The 18,606-nt window shown below is 41.4% G+C and overlaps 1 protein-coding gene across 7 annotated transcripts in view; it reads right to left on the bottom strand.

Annotated features, from left to right (window-relative positions):
- The window catches only part of TMEM131 (transmembrane protein 131), a 203,408-nt gene that overhangs the window by 73,922 nt on the left and 110,880 nt on the right, over positions 1–18,606 (bottom strand). For 5 of the 7 annotated variants that reach the window (XM_036302291.1, XM_036302285.1, XM_036302288.1 and 2 more), the window contains exons 6-11: positions 14,577–14,693; positions 11,524–11,646; positions 6,096–6,176; positions 3,097–3,247; positions 2,919–2,975; positions 1,442–1,503 (exon numbers count right to left, since the gene is read on the bottom strand). In XM_036302291.1, the coding sequence (XP_036158184.1) occupies positions 1,442–1,503; positions 2,919–2,975; positions 3,097–3,247; positions 6,096–6,176; positions 11,524–11,646; positions 14,577–14,693 (591 nt within the window). The remainder of the gene's footprint in view (positions 1–1,441; positions 1,504–2,918; positions 2,976–3,096; positions 3,248–6,095; positions 6,177–11,523; positions 11,647–14,576; positions 14,694–18,606) is intronic. The other 2 variants (XM_036302286.1, XM_036302287.1) reach the window with 2 other exon arrangements.

Genomic DNA, 18,606 nt, shown 5'->3' with positions numbered 1-18,606 from the left:
GATCGGGACTGAGCAAGATGGGCCGACATGCCCTGGAGCCCTCCTGCAGTCCCCTCCCCACCTGGCCAACCTCCCATGTCCCTCCCCGCCCCGATGGGGTCCCTCGGCCTGGCCTGCACCCTCTTGCAATCCGGGACCCCTTGGGGGATGTCAGAGAGCCAGTTTCAACCCGATCCTGCAGGTCAGGCTGAGGGACCCCACTGGTGCACCAATTCGTGCTCCGGGCTTCTAGTATATTAATAATAATAAGCTTTAACTCCGCCTTGGACAGGTGTCTCAGTTGGTTGGTGTGTCATCCCAAATACCAAAAGGCTGCAGGTTTGATCCCTGGTTGGGGCATGTACAGGAGGTACAACTGATGTTTCTCTCACACTGATATTTCTCTGTCTCTCTCTTTCCCTCTCTCTAAAAAATAAAATAAAAATCCTTAGATGAGAATTAAAAAAAACAACCCTGACTCATTTTCACTATTTGGAAAAGCCATGCGCCTTATAGAATTGTTGCATTAAATAAGGTAATCCCTGTGAAGAACCTCGCATGGAGCAAATAAAAGAGAAAAGGAGGTACATGGGCCTATTTAATTGCATCATAAATGTACTGAACACTAACTTTTTTTCATTCACATTCTTAGGCTTAACTGCTCATTTCATTTCTAGGATATGTTTATTGAAAAAGACATTTGCTGTGGTCCATTCACTGTATGTAAAAACCTGGACCAGACTGGGCTATGTAAAGGCACTTTCCCATCAAATCTCTAAACCAAGCATGTCAAACTCGCGGACATGCTTGGAAACCTTACTAAGAGGCGAGGTTATGCCTACCACAAAATATGAATATCCCTGTCCTTTTTTTTCATACCTAAAACCATTTAATGGCATGCCAATTCCACTATAAGGCATAAAAGTCATCTGTTCTGTGTATATGTGTGAGGGGAAGTGGGGGCCTAGTTTATAGTATGCTACCTAGGGTAATTACTAGAGCTGCCAGCTACAAGGAACACTTGTGACAAATGTTAACAGCATTCTACTGTTATCTACCATAATTCTTTGCTTCATGATTTCTCTTGCCACCACATCTGAATTTTTTTTCTCTCTTTTTACCTTTCTATACATTAAGGCTAACAACCAAACCTGATGGAATCCGTATAACCTGTCTTCTTTGCACATGCCATATAGGATTTACCAGAATCCACATGTCTTTTATATGATTCTGTCAACCTCATAAGCTTCGGTTCAAACTTTACTTGGAGAAGATCGCCTACTTTCCCTTCTCATTCTTAAAATTTGGTGGTTAAGGCAGAATAGGTTTCTACATCATACTTAGTCACCAGGTCACCACAGAACAAAGTTCTTTTAGAGGAAGAATTTAATTATTTTTAACTTTGCCATAAGTTTAAACACAAAGAATATATAAATTAGAAAAAAGATAAGTAAAAACTTACTGTTATTGGTACATCTTTTGTTCCTGAATTTAATAAATGAAGATTTAAAACTTTTGGTAGATCTGTTAAAATTGAGGAAAAGAAATATTTCTTAAAACGGTGTGTTTTATAGCAAGTTAGAATCTTATTAGATATCAAATTGAATCTATTCTAGAATGTGAAATAAAATGGCCATCACATTAATAAAAAAAAAAATTAGGTAGAATCACCTTACTCATAAACACAGTGAGTGTTACAAGAACTCCCCCACCTCAACAAACCAAACCAAAACATTTTTTTTAGTGAAGCTGACATTAAAGCTTGTAATTTTCTAGCAAAGCACAATGAAGCAAATTAAAAATGTGCAATGTGAAATCATCATATTAAACCTGAATCTAATATTAAAAAATGGATCTTCAATCTCAAACAAGCAATTTTTAATCACATATGGCCCGCAGACATCCCAAATTACAAGTACAACACAGAGGTTAGGGGTACAGATCCCCACGTAGTTGAAAATCCACATATCACTTTTGACCCTCTTAAAACTTAACTACATCCTCTCCGTATCTGAGGGGGATTGGTTCCAAGACACCCAGCAGATACCAAAATATGCAGACGCTCAAGCTCCTTATATAAAAAGGTACAGAACAATGCAGTCTGCCCTCCACATCCACAGATTCCCAAACACAAATTGAAAATACGGTTTTCAATGCTTGGTTGGTTGAATCACAGGTGCTAAACCTGGGATTCAGAGGGACAGCTGTGTATTTATTGAAAAACCTACATATAAACAGACCTGAGCAGTTCAAACACATTGTTCAATGGCCAACTACACTCTCACTTTTTCCTTAAAAAATCCTTCACTTGATTGTTTTCAATTTTAGAATCTGAATTCTTTCTCTGACCATCTTGGACTCATCTTTAACATCATGTCAGCATAATGCAATTAAATAATCAATATCTAAACAAAAATCTAGAAGTTGGTGTGGAATTGGACTCCAACACAGGGATGCTACTTTATGCCTCAACTTCCATTTAGAAAACCTTTCTGAAGGTATCCCATGGCCTTGCTTTGCCATCTGGTAAGCAAGGGTGTCCCTCAGAGAAATGGGTATAAACTGCAAGGATTCTCAGTTCCCCCAGTAGATTTGTACAAGATCATACAACCCACTCGAACAGTGGTTCTCAACCTTCTGGCCCTTTAAATACAGTTCCTCATGTTGTGACCCAACCATAAAATTATTTTTGTTATTACTTCAATAACTGTCATGTTGCTACTGTTATGAATTGTAATGTAAATATCTGATATGCAGGATGGTCTTAGGCGACCCCTGTGGAAGGGTCGTTCGACCGCCAAAGGGGTCGCGACCCACAGGTTGAGAACCACTGCACTAGAAGGAACTTTCATAGCTGAATTACAAAGGGGTTAAAGTAGAACCATTTAGTACTGAACAGGCTTTTTTAAAACCTATAAAGACACTGTCTCTTTTTTTACCTTGTGTTCGCAGTGTACCAAAATCTAACATTTCTGTTGAGGAATAAATTCCAGGAGCTTGGAAAGAAGAAAAGTAAACAATTATATTTCACTTTGCCAGAGTCAGATGCAATGAAAACAAACAAACAAACAAACAAACAAACAAACAAACTTGCAGTGCCTTCAGTTTTCCACAAACCTGTTGTAACTTCAACCTCAACAGGAAGAATGATGAACTCTGTGCTGTCTGAAGCATTAGTCTTTATTCTTATGAAAGCTGTGTGGTTATCGGCTTCTCTGGAGGAAAAACTGGCTCTCATCACTCCCTTGGTTTCATAAGGAGGAATTTCCTGACAAATTAACAGACCATAATGTAGCACACCTTTTGTAATGTTCCAAAGCCACCAGATTATTAAATAAGATGACATCGACCGAAAGATGCATAATTATTTTATACTAGAGGCCTAGTGCACGAATTTGTGCACCAGTGGGGTTCCTTGGCCTGGCCTGCGGAATAGGGCCAACACTGGCTTTCTGAGATCCCCTGAGGGGTCCTGGATTACGAGAGGGCGCAGGCCAGGCCAAGGGACCCCACTGGTGCAGGATCGGGATCGGGATCAGGGTCGGGGCTGGGGAGGAATGTGGGAGGTTGGCCAGCCAGGAAGGGACTGCAGGAGGGCTCCAGGATGTGTTTGGCTCGTCTCGCTCAGACCTGATCGGCTGGACCCCAGCAGCAAGTTAACACGGTCGGAGCATCTGCTCCCTGGTGGTCAGTGCATGTTATAGTGACTGATCGACTGTCTGCCCCCTAGAGGTCAGTGCAGGTCATAGTGACTGGTCAATTGGTCGACTGTTTGCCCCCTGGTGTCAGTGCATGTCATAGCAAGCGGTTGAGAGGCCTTAGCATATCATTAGCATATTACGCTTTGATTGGTTGAATGGCCGACCAGACTCTTAGCATATCAGGCTTTTATTATATAGGATAACTACTAAGAAAAAATACAATGATAATTAAGTATATTCCACTGATTATAAAATACATTCCAATTTGGGAGGATGTTAAAATGTCAAAAATATACATTGCCACTTTCAAAATAATCATTAAAAGGTAGAATTAATCCACAAAATCAGTTGTTCTTCAATGTATGGGTGGTGCCTAGGTGCATAATTCAGTTCTGAAATTCTCTAACCAACAGAAATGTCACCATCAGAAGGAAGGTTTTATAGAAGGAGCCTTTACATGGATAACCAAGAGAGCTTCCTTTCTGCTCTCCTTTCATTTAAGACCTAACAAAAACAAAGCCTCCAAGTAGAGCTGCAGTTTGCCAACTGTGGTCAGGAAGGCTGTAGTCATGGAAGACAGCACCAATTTTCAGGCACTAGGAAGAAGACATCGAAAAAAATAGGCTTTTTTGGGAAGTGTAATTCTTTTCCTGGTTTTAGAACAATCTGGCCTCCAAGGGGTGATGAGAATTTCTCTGCACCTTTTGGCATATTTTAGGAAATCCTTGTGTTTTACATTTTATTGTTCTTCAGTCACCTTACTCTCAACTTTTTAATGTAGGGCGGAGGTGACTGGAACCCTCCTGGGGCCACGAGAGCGAGACCATCCACTCATCCCATTTGCCCATCTCTGGGAGTTGGCATGGTCTCTGGATTTTCAAGGAACTGAAAATGAGCTGGGGGTAGGTCAAGGCCAACTGATGTTTTTCTCTCTAGCTTTGTAGGACTAAGAGTCACTCTATCTTTTCTTGTACTCACTGGGAGTATTACAACATTACGTAATTTCTGCTACCATTCATTATAGTTCTTAATTAGAAACCTGAATCCTCTTATGTTTATTAGATAGCAATTGTATTTCATAGAAAATTCTTAGTTCTTCTATCTAGATAAATATACAAAGTTAATACCGTACAAAGTTAATTTTCTGAAGCATTGTTTTTATACACTATTTCTCTCAAAGGCTTTTCAAATAATAACTACGAGGTAAAATATTTTACAGAAAGGATACACTAGTAAATGGACTATATGTATTACTACCTGATAGTACAGTGGGGCCTTGACTTACGAGTTTAATTCGTTCCGTGATGGAGCTCGTAACTCAAATTACTTGTATGTCAAATTAAGAAGTGAACGAGTGAGACATGTGATGCTGGGCTGATGTGGCGTTCACTGTGGCGTTCGCTGCACCAACTAGCGGTGGGGTATCTGAAGCTGGCTCGTAACCCAAGTTTTAGCTCGCAACTCAAAGCAAAAAATTGGCCAAGAGATGGCTCGTATCTCGAAAATCTCGTTAGTCGGGACACTCGTAAGTCAAGGCCCCACTGTATGTTTCTATATCTTAGCTGTTAGCTGATCACTGACAAATTTGCATATAAATGTTTAAGTCCTAAAAAGGCCCTACATATCCTTTCCCTGGTTGAGACTGGTGTTTAACAGTGCAATTCATAAAGAAACATTGATCTTCAGAACTTACTCAGAGTGGCACCGACAGTGTGAGTGGCCTTGGTACAAAAGCTGCATTTACTTACGTCTTTTCCCTCTTTGATTAAAGCATGGTAGATGACATTAAAACCCAAAACTCTCTTATGGCAGGAACCTTTACAAGTAAGGTAGTTACAACATATTCATTGATTTGGTTAATATTTAGTAGTATTCTCTAAGGAAAAGTGGTTTTCTATCACTGACACAAACTACTGTTAAATATTCAACAATATTAAAGGTGGACATAAGTCACCTAAGAATTTAAAAATTTCCAAGTCATCATAAAAGGCTTGACTATGTTTTCCTCTGTAAATGTCATCTCCTCTAATAAGTCTGACCGGTCAATTCTCTACCTTCAAAAATCGAATGGAACCTTCCCACAGGGTTGTATTTATAAATCTTAGAGTAAGCAAATTATAAGCAATTAGATTCAGAGACAACTTTACCAATATAAAATCTCTTCCTTTCCACAGTGGATTAAAGATCCCACCAATTTTATTCACTGCTCTTTCCAAAAATTACTTTTCTCTCACTCTCTCATCCAATTTTCAAATATATTTGATATAAATGTAATATTAAGATAGCAATTAAGAAAACGTCACCCATATTTTTTCAGGTGATAGGAATTAAGTCTTTTCTGGTCTTTTCTGGTGTATTTAAGAAAATCACTGGTTTCGTGCGACCACATGTGAGAAGAAAAGGGTTAGCACTCACCCACAGTTTTCTGGTCCCTCCTTGTTGACCTGTTGGAAGTTCTAGGTGAAGATCTCCTCCACTAGAGTACATTTCTACAACCTGCGACAAAAGAGCCATGGCAGTTAAGTTCAAAGTCATATCCTCAATGCATGTGACTTGCTGTTTATATGGAAATAAGTTTGATAACCTAACTGTTTATCAGAAAAGATTTAAAAACATTTACAAATATAAATGTAGGGTAAGTGTCATGTAATACCACCAGAGTCAGTGCCCCATATGTGTAAACAATGGTGATAGTTTTAACAAAAACAAGTTGACTTTGAAATATTAAACTGTGAAACAGTGTAGGTGTCTCAAATACTGAATTTTCGAAAATCCATCCATAGGACATTTACAGTTTATGAAAATGATCAAATTATAGAAATACAAATTCTTATAGTAACACAAGTGCTTTTTTATTCACACATCCTATATAATAAAAGGCTAATAGGCATATAGACTGAACAATGGAACAACAGGAACAACTGAACAATCGGTCGCTATGATGTGCACTGACCACCGGGGGCATGTGCGGAACATGGCAGGCGTTGGCCATGGCGGGATGGTGGAGTAGGTGAGCAGGGGCGCCAGACCAAGGAGGGGTGCCGGTTTCTGTCATCGGGGCAAGCCTCTGGTGGTTACTGATAATTCTTTGCTCCCGTGCGCCATGGTCCAGCTTGGCTCACGTACCCGCTGCCAGCGCCAGCCCTGATCACTCGGCACCATCAGTGGGTGTGAGTGGCGGCTGCAGCCCTGATTACCCCTGAGGGCTTCTCCACCTCCTCCTGTTCCCAAGGAGCGATCAGGGCAGCAGCCACCCCTCGCACCTGCTGCTGGTGCCGGCCCCAATTGCTCCGCCACAGATTCAAGTGCTCAATAGCAACGTGTGGCACGTGCCTACTGTACTGGAAAGAGCAGATACAGCCCTAGCCAGTTCTGCTCAGTGGATAGAGTGTTGGCCTCGGACTGAAGGGTTCCAGGTTTGATTCCGGTCATGGGCACATGTCTGGGTTGTGGGCTTGATCCCCAGTAGGGGGTGTGCAGGAGGCAGCCGATCAGTGATTCTCTCTCATCACTGATGTTTCTAACTCTCTCTCCCTCTCCCTTCCTCTCTGAAATCAATAAAAAATATATTTTTTTTAAAAAAGGAAAAAAGAAAAAGAAAGAGCAGATACAGAAGTTCTCCATCCCAGAAAGTTATACTGGACGGTGCTGGATTGGAAGGGAAGAAGTTTGACGGGACTTTTACTTTATACTTGTTTGAATTAACATTTTTCCCAGGGAAAACATACTCGTGTGTGTGTATTGTACAATGAAAAAAATCAGATGCAATTCCTTGCTTTACAGTATTTTCTTAAATTTAAGGTTAAGACTAATGATAGTATAACATATGATAGAACTACTACGTTAAGGTGACTTCCATACAGAGTTCCAGTTATAAAATACACAAGTCCTGGGAATGTAAAGGTACAGCACGGTGACTATAGCTAATAATGCTGTTTTGCATATTTGAAAGTTGCTAAGAGTAGATCTTAAAGTTCTTGTCACAAGAAAAAAAGGATTGTAACCATGCATGGTGATGGATGTTAACTAGACTTATTGTGGTGACCATTTCACAATATACTAGTATACAAATATGGAATCATTATGTTGTATAACTAAAACTAATATAATATTACTAGAGGCCCTGTGCACAAAAATTTGTGCTCTCGGGGGGGTGGGGGGGGAGAGGGGGTCCCTCAGCCCGGCCTGTGCCCTCTCGCAGTCTGGGCCCACTCGGGAGATAACGACCTGCTGGCTTAGGCCTGCTCCCGGGTGGCAGAGGGCAGGCCCAATCCCTAGATGCAGCCCCTGGTCGGGCTCAGAGCAGGGCCGATTGGGGAGTTGGGGTGCCGCCCCCTGTCATGCACAGAGCAGGGCTGATTGGAGGTTGCGATGCCACCCTCAGTCACACTCAGGGTAGGGCCGATTGGGGGGTTGGGGCACTGCTCCCTGTCACGCACAGAACAGGGCCCATCAGGGGGCTTGGGGCTCTGTACCCTGTCACGCACAGAGCAGGGTTGACAAGGGGGTTGCGGAGCTCCCCCCTGTCACGCACAGAGCAGGGCCCATCAGGGGGGTTGGGGAGCTCCCCCCTGTCATGCACAGAGCAGGGTCGATCAGGGGGTTGGGGAGCTCCCCACTGTCACACACAGAGCAGGGCTCATCAGGAGGTTGGGGAGCTCCCCCCTGTCACGCACAGAGCAGGGCCCATCAGGGGGTTGAGGAGCTCCCCCCTGTCACTCAGAGAGTAGGGCTGATAGGGGAGTTGGGGCACCACCCCCTGTCACACACAGAGCAGGGCAGATCAGGGGGATGGGGCGCCGCCTTCTATCACCCACAGAGCAAGGCCAATCAGGGGGTTGGGGCGCCACCACTATCACACTCAGGGCAGGGCCGATGGGGAGGTTATGGCTCTACCCCATCACACACAGAGCAGGGCCTGTGGGGGGGGGGGGGTTTGGGGCGCCGCCCTCTATCACCCACAGAGCAGGGCTGATCAGGGGGTTGGGGCGCCGCCGCTCTCACACTCAGGGCAGGGCCGATGGGGAGGTTATGGCTCTACCCCGTCACACACAGAGTAGGGCCCGTGGGGTGCGGGGATTGTGGCCCCGCCCCTGTCACACACAGAGCAGCAGGGCGATCAGGGGGTTTGGGCGCTGCCCCCTGTCACGCTGATCCCAGTGCCGGGAGGCCTTGCGGCTCCACTGATCCCGGTGCTGGGAGGCATATTACCCTTTTACTATACAGAATAGAGGCCTGGTGCATGAGTGGGGGCCGGCTGGTTTGCCCTAAAGGGTGTCCTGGATCAGGATGGGGGTCCCCACTGGGGTGCCTGGCCAGCCTGGATGAGGGGATGATGGCTGTTTGCAGCTGGTCACACACCCTTCAGGGTGGCGGTCCCCACTGGGGTGCCTGGCCAGTCTGGGTGAGGGGCTGAGGGCTGTTTTCAGGCTGGGACTGAAGCTCCCAACCGCTCCTTTTTTCTTTTTTCTTTTTTTTATTCTGGGCCAGCTTTAGCTCTGAGGCTTGGCTCCAGCTCAGGCCTCAGCTGCTGAAAGTAGGTATCTAGTTTGTTTAGGTTCTATAATCAAAACTCTATCAACTCCAGCTCTGAGATCATGGCTCGCTGAAAGCAGGTTTCTGGGGTTTTGTTTAACTTCTATATTTGTTACAATGTTCAAACTGCAGGCTCAGAGGCTGGCAAGGCAGGCGGGGAACGTTGGAGTCCTCCGTCACTGAAGCAAGCAAGCCTCATGTTCAGTTTAAGCTGCCTGGATGCCGGCCGCCATCTTGGCTGGCAGTTAATTTGCATATCTCGCTGATTAGCCAATGGGAAGGGTAGCGGTCGTACGCCAATTACCATGTTTCTCTTTTATTAGATAGGATATGTCAATTATATATCAATCTTTAAAACGCCCATCAAGTAGGAACTTGGATTTAAAAAAAATGTTTCCCTCAAGAAGAATGCTTTCCAGATAATCTACATTGGTTTTAAGAAGACAGCTTTGGTTTTTTTATTTGCTCTCTTGTGTGTGGTAAAAAGTCTATTGGGCTAAATCTTCTTGAATTAAAATGTTTAACTAGAAAAAGACTATAGATGAACAAAAGAAAACAAGTCAGTATTGAATCCAGAGAAGGAACTGTTCTAGCTGATAGCCTGATGGCTTGAGGCTGAGGAGAAAAGGCCACTTAAACAACTGTAGGCCGTCCACCACTTGCCCAGTCCAGGACCCTCCTTCTGCTCCGGCTGCCCCAGAGGGGACTCCCTGGGAGCTCTGTCACCCCCCTGTGGCAGTGCAGGCAGCGCCTGCAGCAGGGTCTGACAGAACGAAGACCAAGCTTTTTGTTTCAATGTCTTTGACTAAAAGTAGTCAAAACAAGAAAGTAGCAAGAATTTACGAGGTTTCTGCAGGAAAAGACATCATTACCTAAAGTAGTAAAAGGATAGAAATAACAGAGTGATGGTGATGAAGAGAGAACACTTTTCATGTACAAGCAAGCAGGACACAAGATTTTTCCTTTTGTGATGAAGATATCTAATGAAAAAAAAGGAGGCATCTGCAGTACTTTCAACAATAAAGATAAATTTAAAAAGTTAAACTCCAGGCAGAGTATTTTTATTAGTAGCTCTCCTCAGCCAGTGTCAGCAAGTGCTGGGGAGAAGCTGCTTTCTTACTACTTCAGCACAGGATTCCTAAGCACTTCACAATTCAAGCTCTGAAAATCTCGTCTTCTTCCTCATTTCCCCTTTCATTGTTTATGAACATGTCTACCAGAGGGCTCTTGGATGATAAAAACCATTTTGGTTACCAGCTCACCACAATATATAGTATTTCCCTCCACTTGTCATTTTCAAGATATTATAAGTCCTGCAGGGTTGGTCCTAACGAACTCTGGGGGCTCTGGGTGTAGATATTAGGAACCACTCTGGAAAGCAACCGCATCTCCATCCAACACAGACAACAGAACTAGATAAGCTATAGTGGTGGCAAATGTCCTGTACTTGGAAGTCACTAGGGATGTGGGTGGGGTTTGGGAAAATATCTGAAGAAGCCACAACCAGCCACACCCACTGTGGAAGAGACAAGGAACCAGTGAGGAGGAATTTCAAATTTAAAAACAATTACTACTAAAAGATTGGATAAGATAAAGAGTTAGATTTAAAAAAATTTCCCACTGGCAGGTATGCTCAGTGGTTAGAGCATCAGCCCACACACCAAAGGGTTCCGGGTTCGATTCCTGGTCAGGGATACCTGCCTGGGCTGCGGGTTCATTCTCTGTCCCCTGGTCAGGGGCGTGTGCGGGAGGCAGTTGGTTGATGTGAGAGAGACACATTGATATTTCTCTCTGTCTCTCCCCCACTCCCTTCTAATCTCTCTGAAAAGCAATGGAAAAAACATTCTCTGGTAAGAATTAACAAAGAAAACAAAATAAAAATAAAATTGCTTTTAATCATGATTCTCTATTACCCTTCTCTTAGACTTCAATTTCCAGACTACCATCACCAAAAAATTATTATCAAAAAATAGGTAAAAAAATAAAAATAAAAGTATAAACTGTGCTTTTAAAAATTTATATTGGACCAGAAAGAGATTATATGCAAGAAAAGTAGAAACCTTGTATAATGGAAAACTCTTCTTAAATTAAATGCAGAGCTGCCTAAATTGTAATACCAGAGAAGCCATAATTGTAATGGTTCCAAAAATCCAGTATCTAGACTGCTGACATTCAAAATTTAGGCCACAGCAAGATGCATTAAAATACCCCTCTTCAACACATCTTTAAAACCCCATTATTTTAAAGTCTTGAAAATGGAGATTTTAAGCTAAGCATTAATTTCTACCAAAATCACCATCAGACTCACCTGCAAAGGCTCACTGTGAGGGTTGTGTATGTTTATTATAGGTGAGAAACTGCTATTCACAGGGACTCTAGCCCCAAGGAATGGCCTCAATCGATAAGGATTTGGAACTCCAACTCCAAATACCTGTTTCAAAGTAGGAAAAAAAGCAGTATGAGTTGCTTGTATAACTAACATTTTTATAGGTCATGATTGATTGATCTAGGGAAAACTGGTGAGTCTAACACAGATGAGAAAAGTTTCAACTCCCTTTAAAAGGAGCACACATGTGGTTTCTATATCTGATTTGGCTACATATTTGATTTACTACAAACACAAGCATTTGGAATAATTTATACGATATACTGGAAATAAAATGACAGCAGTCCTTCATGAAGTTGTGGGATAGACAAGAAAATAAGGGCCTCAAAAGATTTCCCTACTCCAACCCTTAAAAGATGAATCTAGAGCCCAGACAATCTCTCAAATACCAAGCCCAGCCCTAGGTCATGCCCACATGGGAGGTCCTGGGTTGACTAATCAGTGTTAGCCAGTCATTCAAATGGCAAATATTTACAAAGTGCCTACAATGTGTTAGACACAAACAAACACAGTAGTGAATAACTGAATAGTGAACAAGACAGATAATGCACCTGCTCTCATGAAATGTACATTCTAGAATGCGTGAGAATGCATAACAATAGAAGGTTTAAAAAATGGGAAATGTGATATAGAACAACTGGCTAAAGGAGGGAGGGACTTCTTCTACAGAGGGTGGTCAGGGTAGTCTTCTCCGGGGTGGGGTGGGGTGTATGTGACATAAGTTGTCATCTGAAAGATGATAAAAGCCAGCACTGGGAGTGGATTCAGACAAGGGGAAGTGTACAGGCAAAGGCTTGAGGCAGGAAGGGGCTTGGCTTGTTTGAAGATCAGGAAGAAAAAGAGAAGTATGGTAAAATAGGATGAGGTAGGAGATCTATATAGGAATCAGCTTCTTAGATCCTTGTAGGTCTTGGTCAGAAGTTTACACTTTGCTCTAAGAGCAATGGAAAAACCTAAGGATGTACATGGGAATTCAACTAGATCTGATTTATGTTAAAAAAAAAAAGAACACTCTGACTACAGGGACTGGGGCGGAATGGAAGGCCAGTTAGAAGCTACTGTGTAATAGAGTGAGAGGTAATGACAGCTTGAAACAGGGATAGGGAACATCCGGCCTGTGGGCCCTATCAGGCCCACAAAATCATTTGGTCTGGCCTTGCCAAAGCATTAGGGGTGAGTTAATTAAATGTCTGACCAAATACAGCAGGCTAATTTTTAAGTTGATAATTTTGTATGGCCCGCAAATGATGTTATAAATATCCAAATGGCCCTTGGCAGAAAAAAGGTTCCCCACCCCTGGCTTAGAAGATGGCAGTGAATAGGAGAGAGATAGACAGAATCGATAGATATTTAGAAGGAAGACTGAGGTAAAGAAAGACAGTTGGCCACTGAGGCTCATCTTGAGAACAACCTGATCATGACACTCAAGTAGTCCAGACTGGCCATGACACCTAGGTCACTTGGGGTGCCTCTGCAGGACAAAGGTCTTCATATTCTAATGACAGTCTTTTTATTTACTCCACACATTGCAGACGAATCACGAGAATTCTCATGTTTTCTGTTCTAAGGCTTGTGGCCAGTCACGAGAATTCTTTAACCCTTTGAGTGCCAACCAAATATCCTAGGAACTGTGCTAAAATTGCCAAGGCATTTTTGCTGATTTTACAGCAGTTTAGGAAAAAAATTATGAATCGCAAGTAAATGAAGTTACATATTCAAAAACTTAAGGAAACCTTTACTACATTGACATATTTAGCAATATCATCATCACTAATAAAAGCAGACTTAAAACTGGACGCCATTTCGAAGCTTAGATAGCGCTCCCGGCACTTTTGGCAAACGACAGGAGGAACGCAATCGCGCTCCCCGGCACTCTAGGGGTTAAAAAGGTATTAGCTTGAAAGAACATGTAATAAATAACTTCAAAATGCAATGGGTAATTTAATTTTAAAGCGTGCCTTTAACATTTATGTAAAAAGTTTTTTGTACTCGTTCAATAGAAACTTATCTGGCCACTGGGTAAAGCTAGCAATAAAACTACTGGTCCACAATGTGTTAATATGAGTGTCATCTATAAAGCACCATGGTTATTTATCTATACAAGCCTTTAAAAGTTTATTGACTACCTACTAAACAACCATTAAAGACTTCTTTTCATTAAATAAGTACAATATATGCTTATGACTGAATGGAATGTTTACTTTGATACTAGTTTTCAAAATAAATCAAGTGCTCTGGGCACTGGAGAAGAAATGTTCAAAAACAAAATCACAAAAACTATAAAGTAAAACAATGAAATTGAGTTCCATGGCAATAGCACAGTGGCTAAGAGACTGGTCTTCAGAGTTACAAAGTCATGGGTTGAATTTCTGCTCAACAACCTACTAATAGCATAATCTGGGCAAATTAAAAAACCTTTATACATTTCAGCTTCCTTATCTAAAAAATTGAGAATAACAGTATCTATAACACAGGCAGAAGTGTATGTAAAGTATGAGGAATTCTTAAAAATCTTGATAAACTTGATTACAAAAATCTTGATTCAAAAAACGGTATTTTTTTTTAATAACCTGAATAACTGTACATAAAAAATAAGCTTATTAAAAATATGTAAAACTATATATTTACTAAGAAAAGCAGGCATGTATGTTTTAATCTTGAAACTATTATTGAGTATGTTTCACAAGTATGCAAAAAGTAAAAAGAATTTAGTGTGAAAATATTTTTATGATTCTTTTGTCAATCAATCTTACATTAACACTTTAGCAGTAGCTTTATTCATTTGTTCAATCTAATTTGAACAGGTATATTCACAGACACAACAATAGGTATACAAATGCTTCAAGTCTAAACTCTTACATTTTCTGTTATCCTTAAAAGTTATTGAAGAGAGATTGTAAAAGCTGGTCATTTATAGGTCGAAGATGATGACTATATTTTAGAAAACAAATGGACGTTTTAATATTGGTTCTTACCTGGTAGGTAAATACCCCATGATTAGATGTATTAATAAATAAAGTATTTTCTACATTTCCTACTACTCTTGCAAGAAAAACTACATCAAATGATGTATTTCCTCCCGGAAGAATTTTCTGTAAAAGAACAGCAATAAATAAATTAGTAACCAAAAAATCAGATCATGCTAATCACAATTAGATAGCTAAAATTCTCTAAAACAAATATCATAAAACTAGAGGCCTGGTGCATGAAATTCGTGCACGGTGGGGCGGGGAAGGGGGGGTTCCTCAGCCCGACCAGCACCCTCTCCAATCCGGGAGCCCTCAGGGGATGACCTACTGACTGCATAGGCCCGTTCCCCTTGGTTCTTCGGTGTCTGCGGGGCCTGCTTGGTGCTCCTGGGTCGCTGCAGGCGAAGGCCAAGCAGACCCTGCTGTGCGCTGTCTGCCGGGCCCGTTTGGCTGCTCCTGGGTCACCATGGCAACGGCCAAGAAGGCCCTGCTCTCAGCGGCTGCCCCCCCGGGACTGGAGGACTCCAGTGGGGCTGAGAGGACTGGGCGCCACCATCTTGTAGCGATGGGTGCCACCATATTTGTGTTGGAGTGACAGTTGATTTGCATATTACTCTTTTATTAGATAGGATAATTTCCATACCCCCCCCCCCCAGTTTAAGCTGTAAATTAGCCAAACTATTTTGCAATGGAAAATAATAAAAAAGATGTCTTCAGAATGGAGATTTAGTCACATATCTTTGAAAATACCAGTCTAAAACCCCACACAACAGGTTTCCCTGGATTCTGTTCATTCAGCAATCATGGGGCTGCAATGCAGTGCCTCATTACAGGCTGCTGTTCCTCATCACACAATCAAGCAGAAGTGAGCTGAACCTCAACTTTTTATATACGTTACTCCTAAGAAGCAGCAACCTGTGCTATTCCAAAGAAATAAGCGCAGACCTTAACCCCTTGTCCTCTGCTCCCCATTCACACAAGGCACAAAACATACAGCACCTTCCACTAAGGAAAGAAGATAGGGGGGATAAGAACTTACTCCTGTTATCTTGTGCAAATTGAGAATGTCATTGTAGTTAGCAAAAAAAATTATTACAACAAAACAACAGGGCTGCTTGAGAAGTTCGAGAGACTGCGAATGCAGTTCTGTCTGCAACAAAGCCTTAAAATGCATTATAATGAAGTCATCAACCTTGCGCATTCTGCCTCTCTGTCTAGAATTCTAAAATACTCCTCAAATTATAGCTTAAAATATGATATTGAGACTTCTGACTTCACCTTAGCATGTACAAAGCTATGAAGCACATTTCTCCTGCATTATCAATAACAAAAAAATAACCTTTGTGTATCAACTAGCCCAGAATCTAAGGAGAGACAAGCATCTCCAGGGAGAGATGGAATGTGAGTACTGGCTCACACATGGCAGAGAATGGGAAGATGAGGCTTCCACCAAGAGGGTAAAATAAATTCAGCTAAAATGTTTACACACTGCTAAGGGCTGAGTTTGGGCTAAAATACGAATATAGAACTTTTGGATGCTATAGACTTAACTAAGTGGAGGCCACACCTGAGCCAAAAATCAGTAATAGAAAGTATCTGGTAAATTCCTAAATAATTTGAAATGAAGCCAACACCTTCAAAATAATCCATTGGTCAAAGTAGCAGTCACTACAGAAATTATAAAATATTTTTATTTAATTGAAAATGAAAACACAATGTATCAAAAACTGTTGGCTGCAATGAAAGCAATACTTGGAAGGAAATTTACAGTATTACACACTTGCTAGTACTTAAAAAAACAAAGCCTCAAATCAATAATCCATGCTTCCACCTTAAAAAACTAGAAAAAAAACCCTGGCTGGGTAGCTCAGTTAGGTGGAGCATCGTCCAATACACCAAAAGGTTGTGGTTTAATCCCTGGTGAGGGTGTGTATAGGAGGCAACCAACTGATGTTTCTTTCTCATACTGATGTTTCTCTCTCCCTCTTTCTCTGAAAATCAATAAAACATAGACTCAGGTGTGGATTAAAGTAAACAAACATATCCTTTGGTGAGGATTAAAAGAAAAGAAAAAACTTAGAAAAAGAGCAAATTAAACCCAAAACATCAAAGGGAATAGATAAGAGCAGAAATGAATGAAGTAAACAAACAAACAAAATCAACAGAACAAAAAGCTCATTCTTCAAAAAATGAATAAAACCCTAGACAGAATAATCAAGAATAAAAAGGAAGACAAAAGTAAAAGAAACTAAAATGTGGACGCTGTATAGTACATCCTTTACATGTAAAAAGGATGACAGGGAATACTACAAACAACTCTATGTCCCTAAATTTAATAACTATAAGATATGGACACATTGTCTAAAAACCACAATCTGCCCTGGCTGCTGTGGTTCGGTTGGCTGGAGCATTGTCCTGTGCACTGGAGGGTCTCAGATTCAATTTCAGGTTGTCGGTTTGATACCCAGTGGGGCATGTATGGGAGGCAACTGATTAATGTTTCTCTCTCACATTGATTTTTTTCTCTCTCTCTCCCTCTCCCTTCCTCTCTCTCTCAAATCAATAAAAACATATCGTCAGGTGAGGATTTTAAAAAAATTTAAAAACCACAATCTGACAAAGCTCCCTCAAAATGAAACAGGTAACTATAACAGTCCTACATCCATTAAAGAAATTTAATTTGTAATTAAAAATCTTTCCAAGAACAAACTGCCAAATACAAAAAGAGAGACAAGGATGTAAAGTACAGCATAGAGAATATAGTCAATAATATTATAACTATGTATGGTGTCAAGTGGGTACTAGGCTTACTGGGGTGACTATATAAGTTATATAAATGTTTAATCACTATGTGTGCACCTGAAACTAATATAATATAGTATGTCAACTGTAATTGAAAAAGTAGAAGTTAAAATAAAAAAACCTTCCCACAAAGAAAAGACCAAGTTCAGATAGTTTCACTGGTAAGAAGAATTTTCTACCAACCATTTAAAGAAACAAATAACACCTATCTATATAAACTTTCAACATACAGAAGAGAATATTATCCACCTCATTTTATAAGTCCAGCATTAACCTGGTACCCACACCAGACAAAGAGTTGGTAAGAAAACTATAAGCTAATATTCCTTATGAACGAATGTAGGCATACAATCATCTACAAAGTACTGGCAAACTACATCTAGCAAATAAATGAAAAAGAAGAATACATTATGACCAAGTAGTTTCTATCTTGGCAATGCAATTCTAGTTCAACATTAAAAAATCAAATCAATGTAACTGATATTATCAACTTACTAAAGAAGAAAAACCATATGGTAATTTCAATAGATACATCCTATATTATAAAAGGGTAATATGCAAATTCACCGAACAGCTGAACGACCGGTTGCTATGACACACTCTGACCACCAGGGGGCAGATGCTCAGCGCAGGAGCTGCCCCCTAGTGGTCAGTGCGCTCCCACTGTGGGAGCACTGCTCAGCCAGAAGCCCTGAACCAGGCTCATGGCTGGAGAGCTAAGCGGCAGTGGTGGCAGGAGCCTCTCCTGCCTCTGTGGCAGTGCTAAGGAGCAGCGAGCAGAGATGTAAGGAGCAGCTAGCAGGCCGGCAGTAAGGAGCGAGGGCTCCTGGAGTGCAAGAGGGCACAGGCCGGGCTGAGGGACGACACCTCCTCCCACCCCCCAAGTGCACATATTTTCATGTACTGGGCCTCTAGTTAATACATAATGGGATTAGAACTAGAGTTAGAAATGAGGTCTGTCAGACTCTATTGTGCATATTCTTTTAAACAGTAAGAAATCAGGTGGTCCAATACTTTTATAGTTGAGAAAACCAATTTTATGTTGTTCTTAAAACCAGTTACTATTATTCTTTAAATTCAAAGACACACATGTTATTATCAACAAGTATTGGTTACAGTTTTGCTGCAAACATTGTGCATTAGGTATTGGTTTGAGCAGGATGGGAGTTAATGAGTGCTCAAAAGGAGATGAAGTCACTGCCTGGAGGGCATCGGGGTCTATGACACCTGGAGA

The sequence above is a fragment of the Myotis myotis genome, unplaced genomic scaffold, assembly GCF_014108235.1.
Source record: "Myotis myotis isolate mMyoMyo1 unplaced genomic scaffold, mMyoMyo1.p scaffold_m19_p_30, whole genome shotgun sequence".
NCBI classification, from domain to species: domain Eukaryota; kingdom Metazoa; phylum Chordata; class Mammalia; order Chiroptera; family Vespertilionidae; genus Myotis; species Myotis myotis.
The sequence above is the reverse complement of the archived record's forward strand: the minus strand, read 5'-3'. Positions and strand labels throughout refer to the sequence as shown.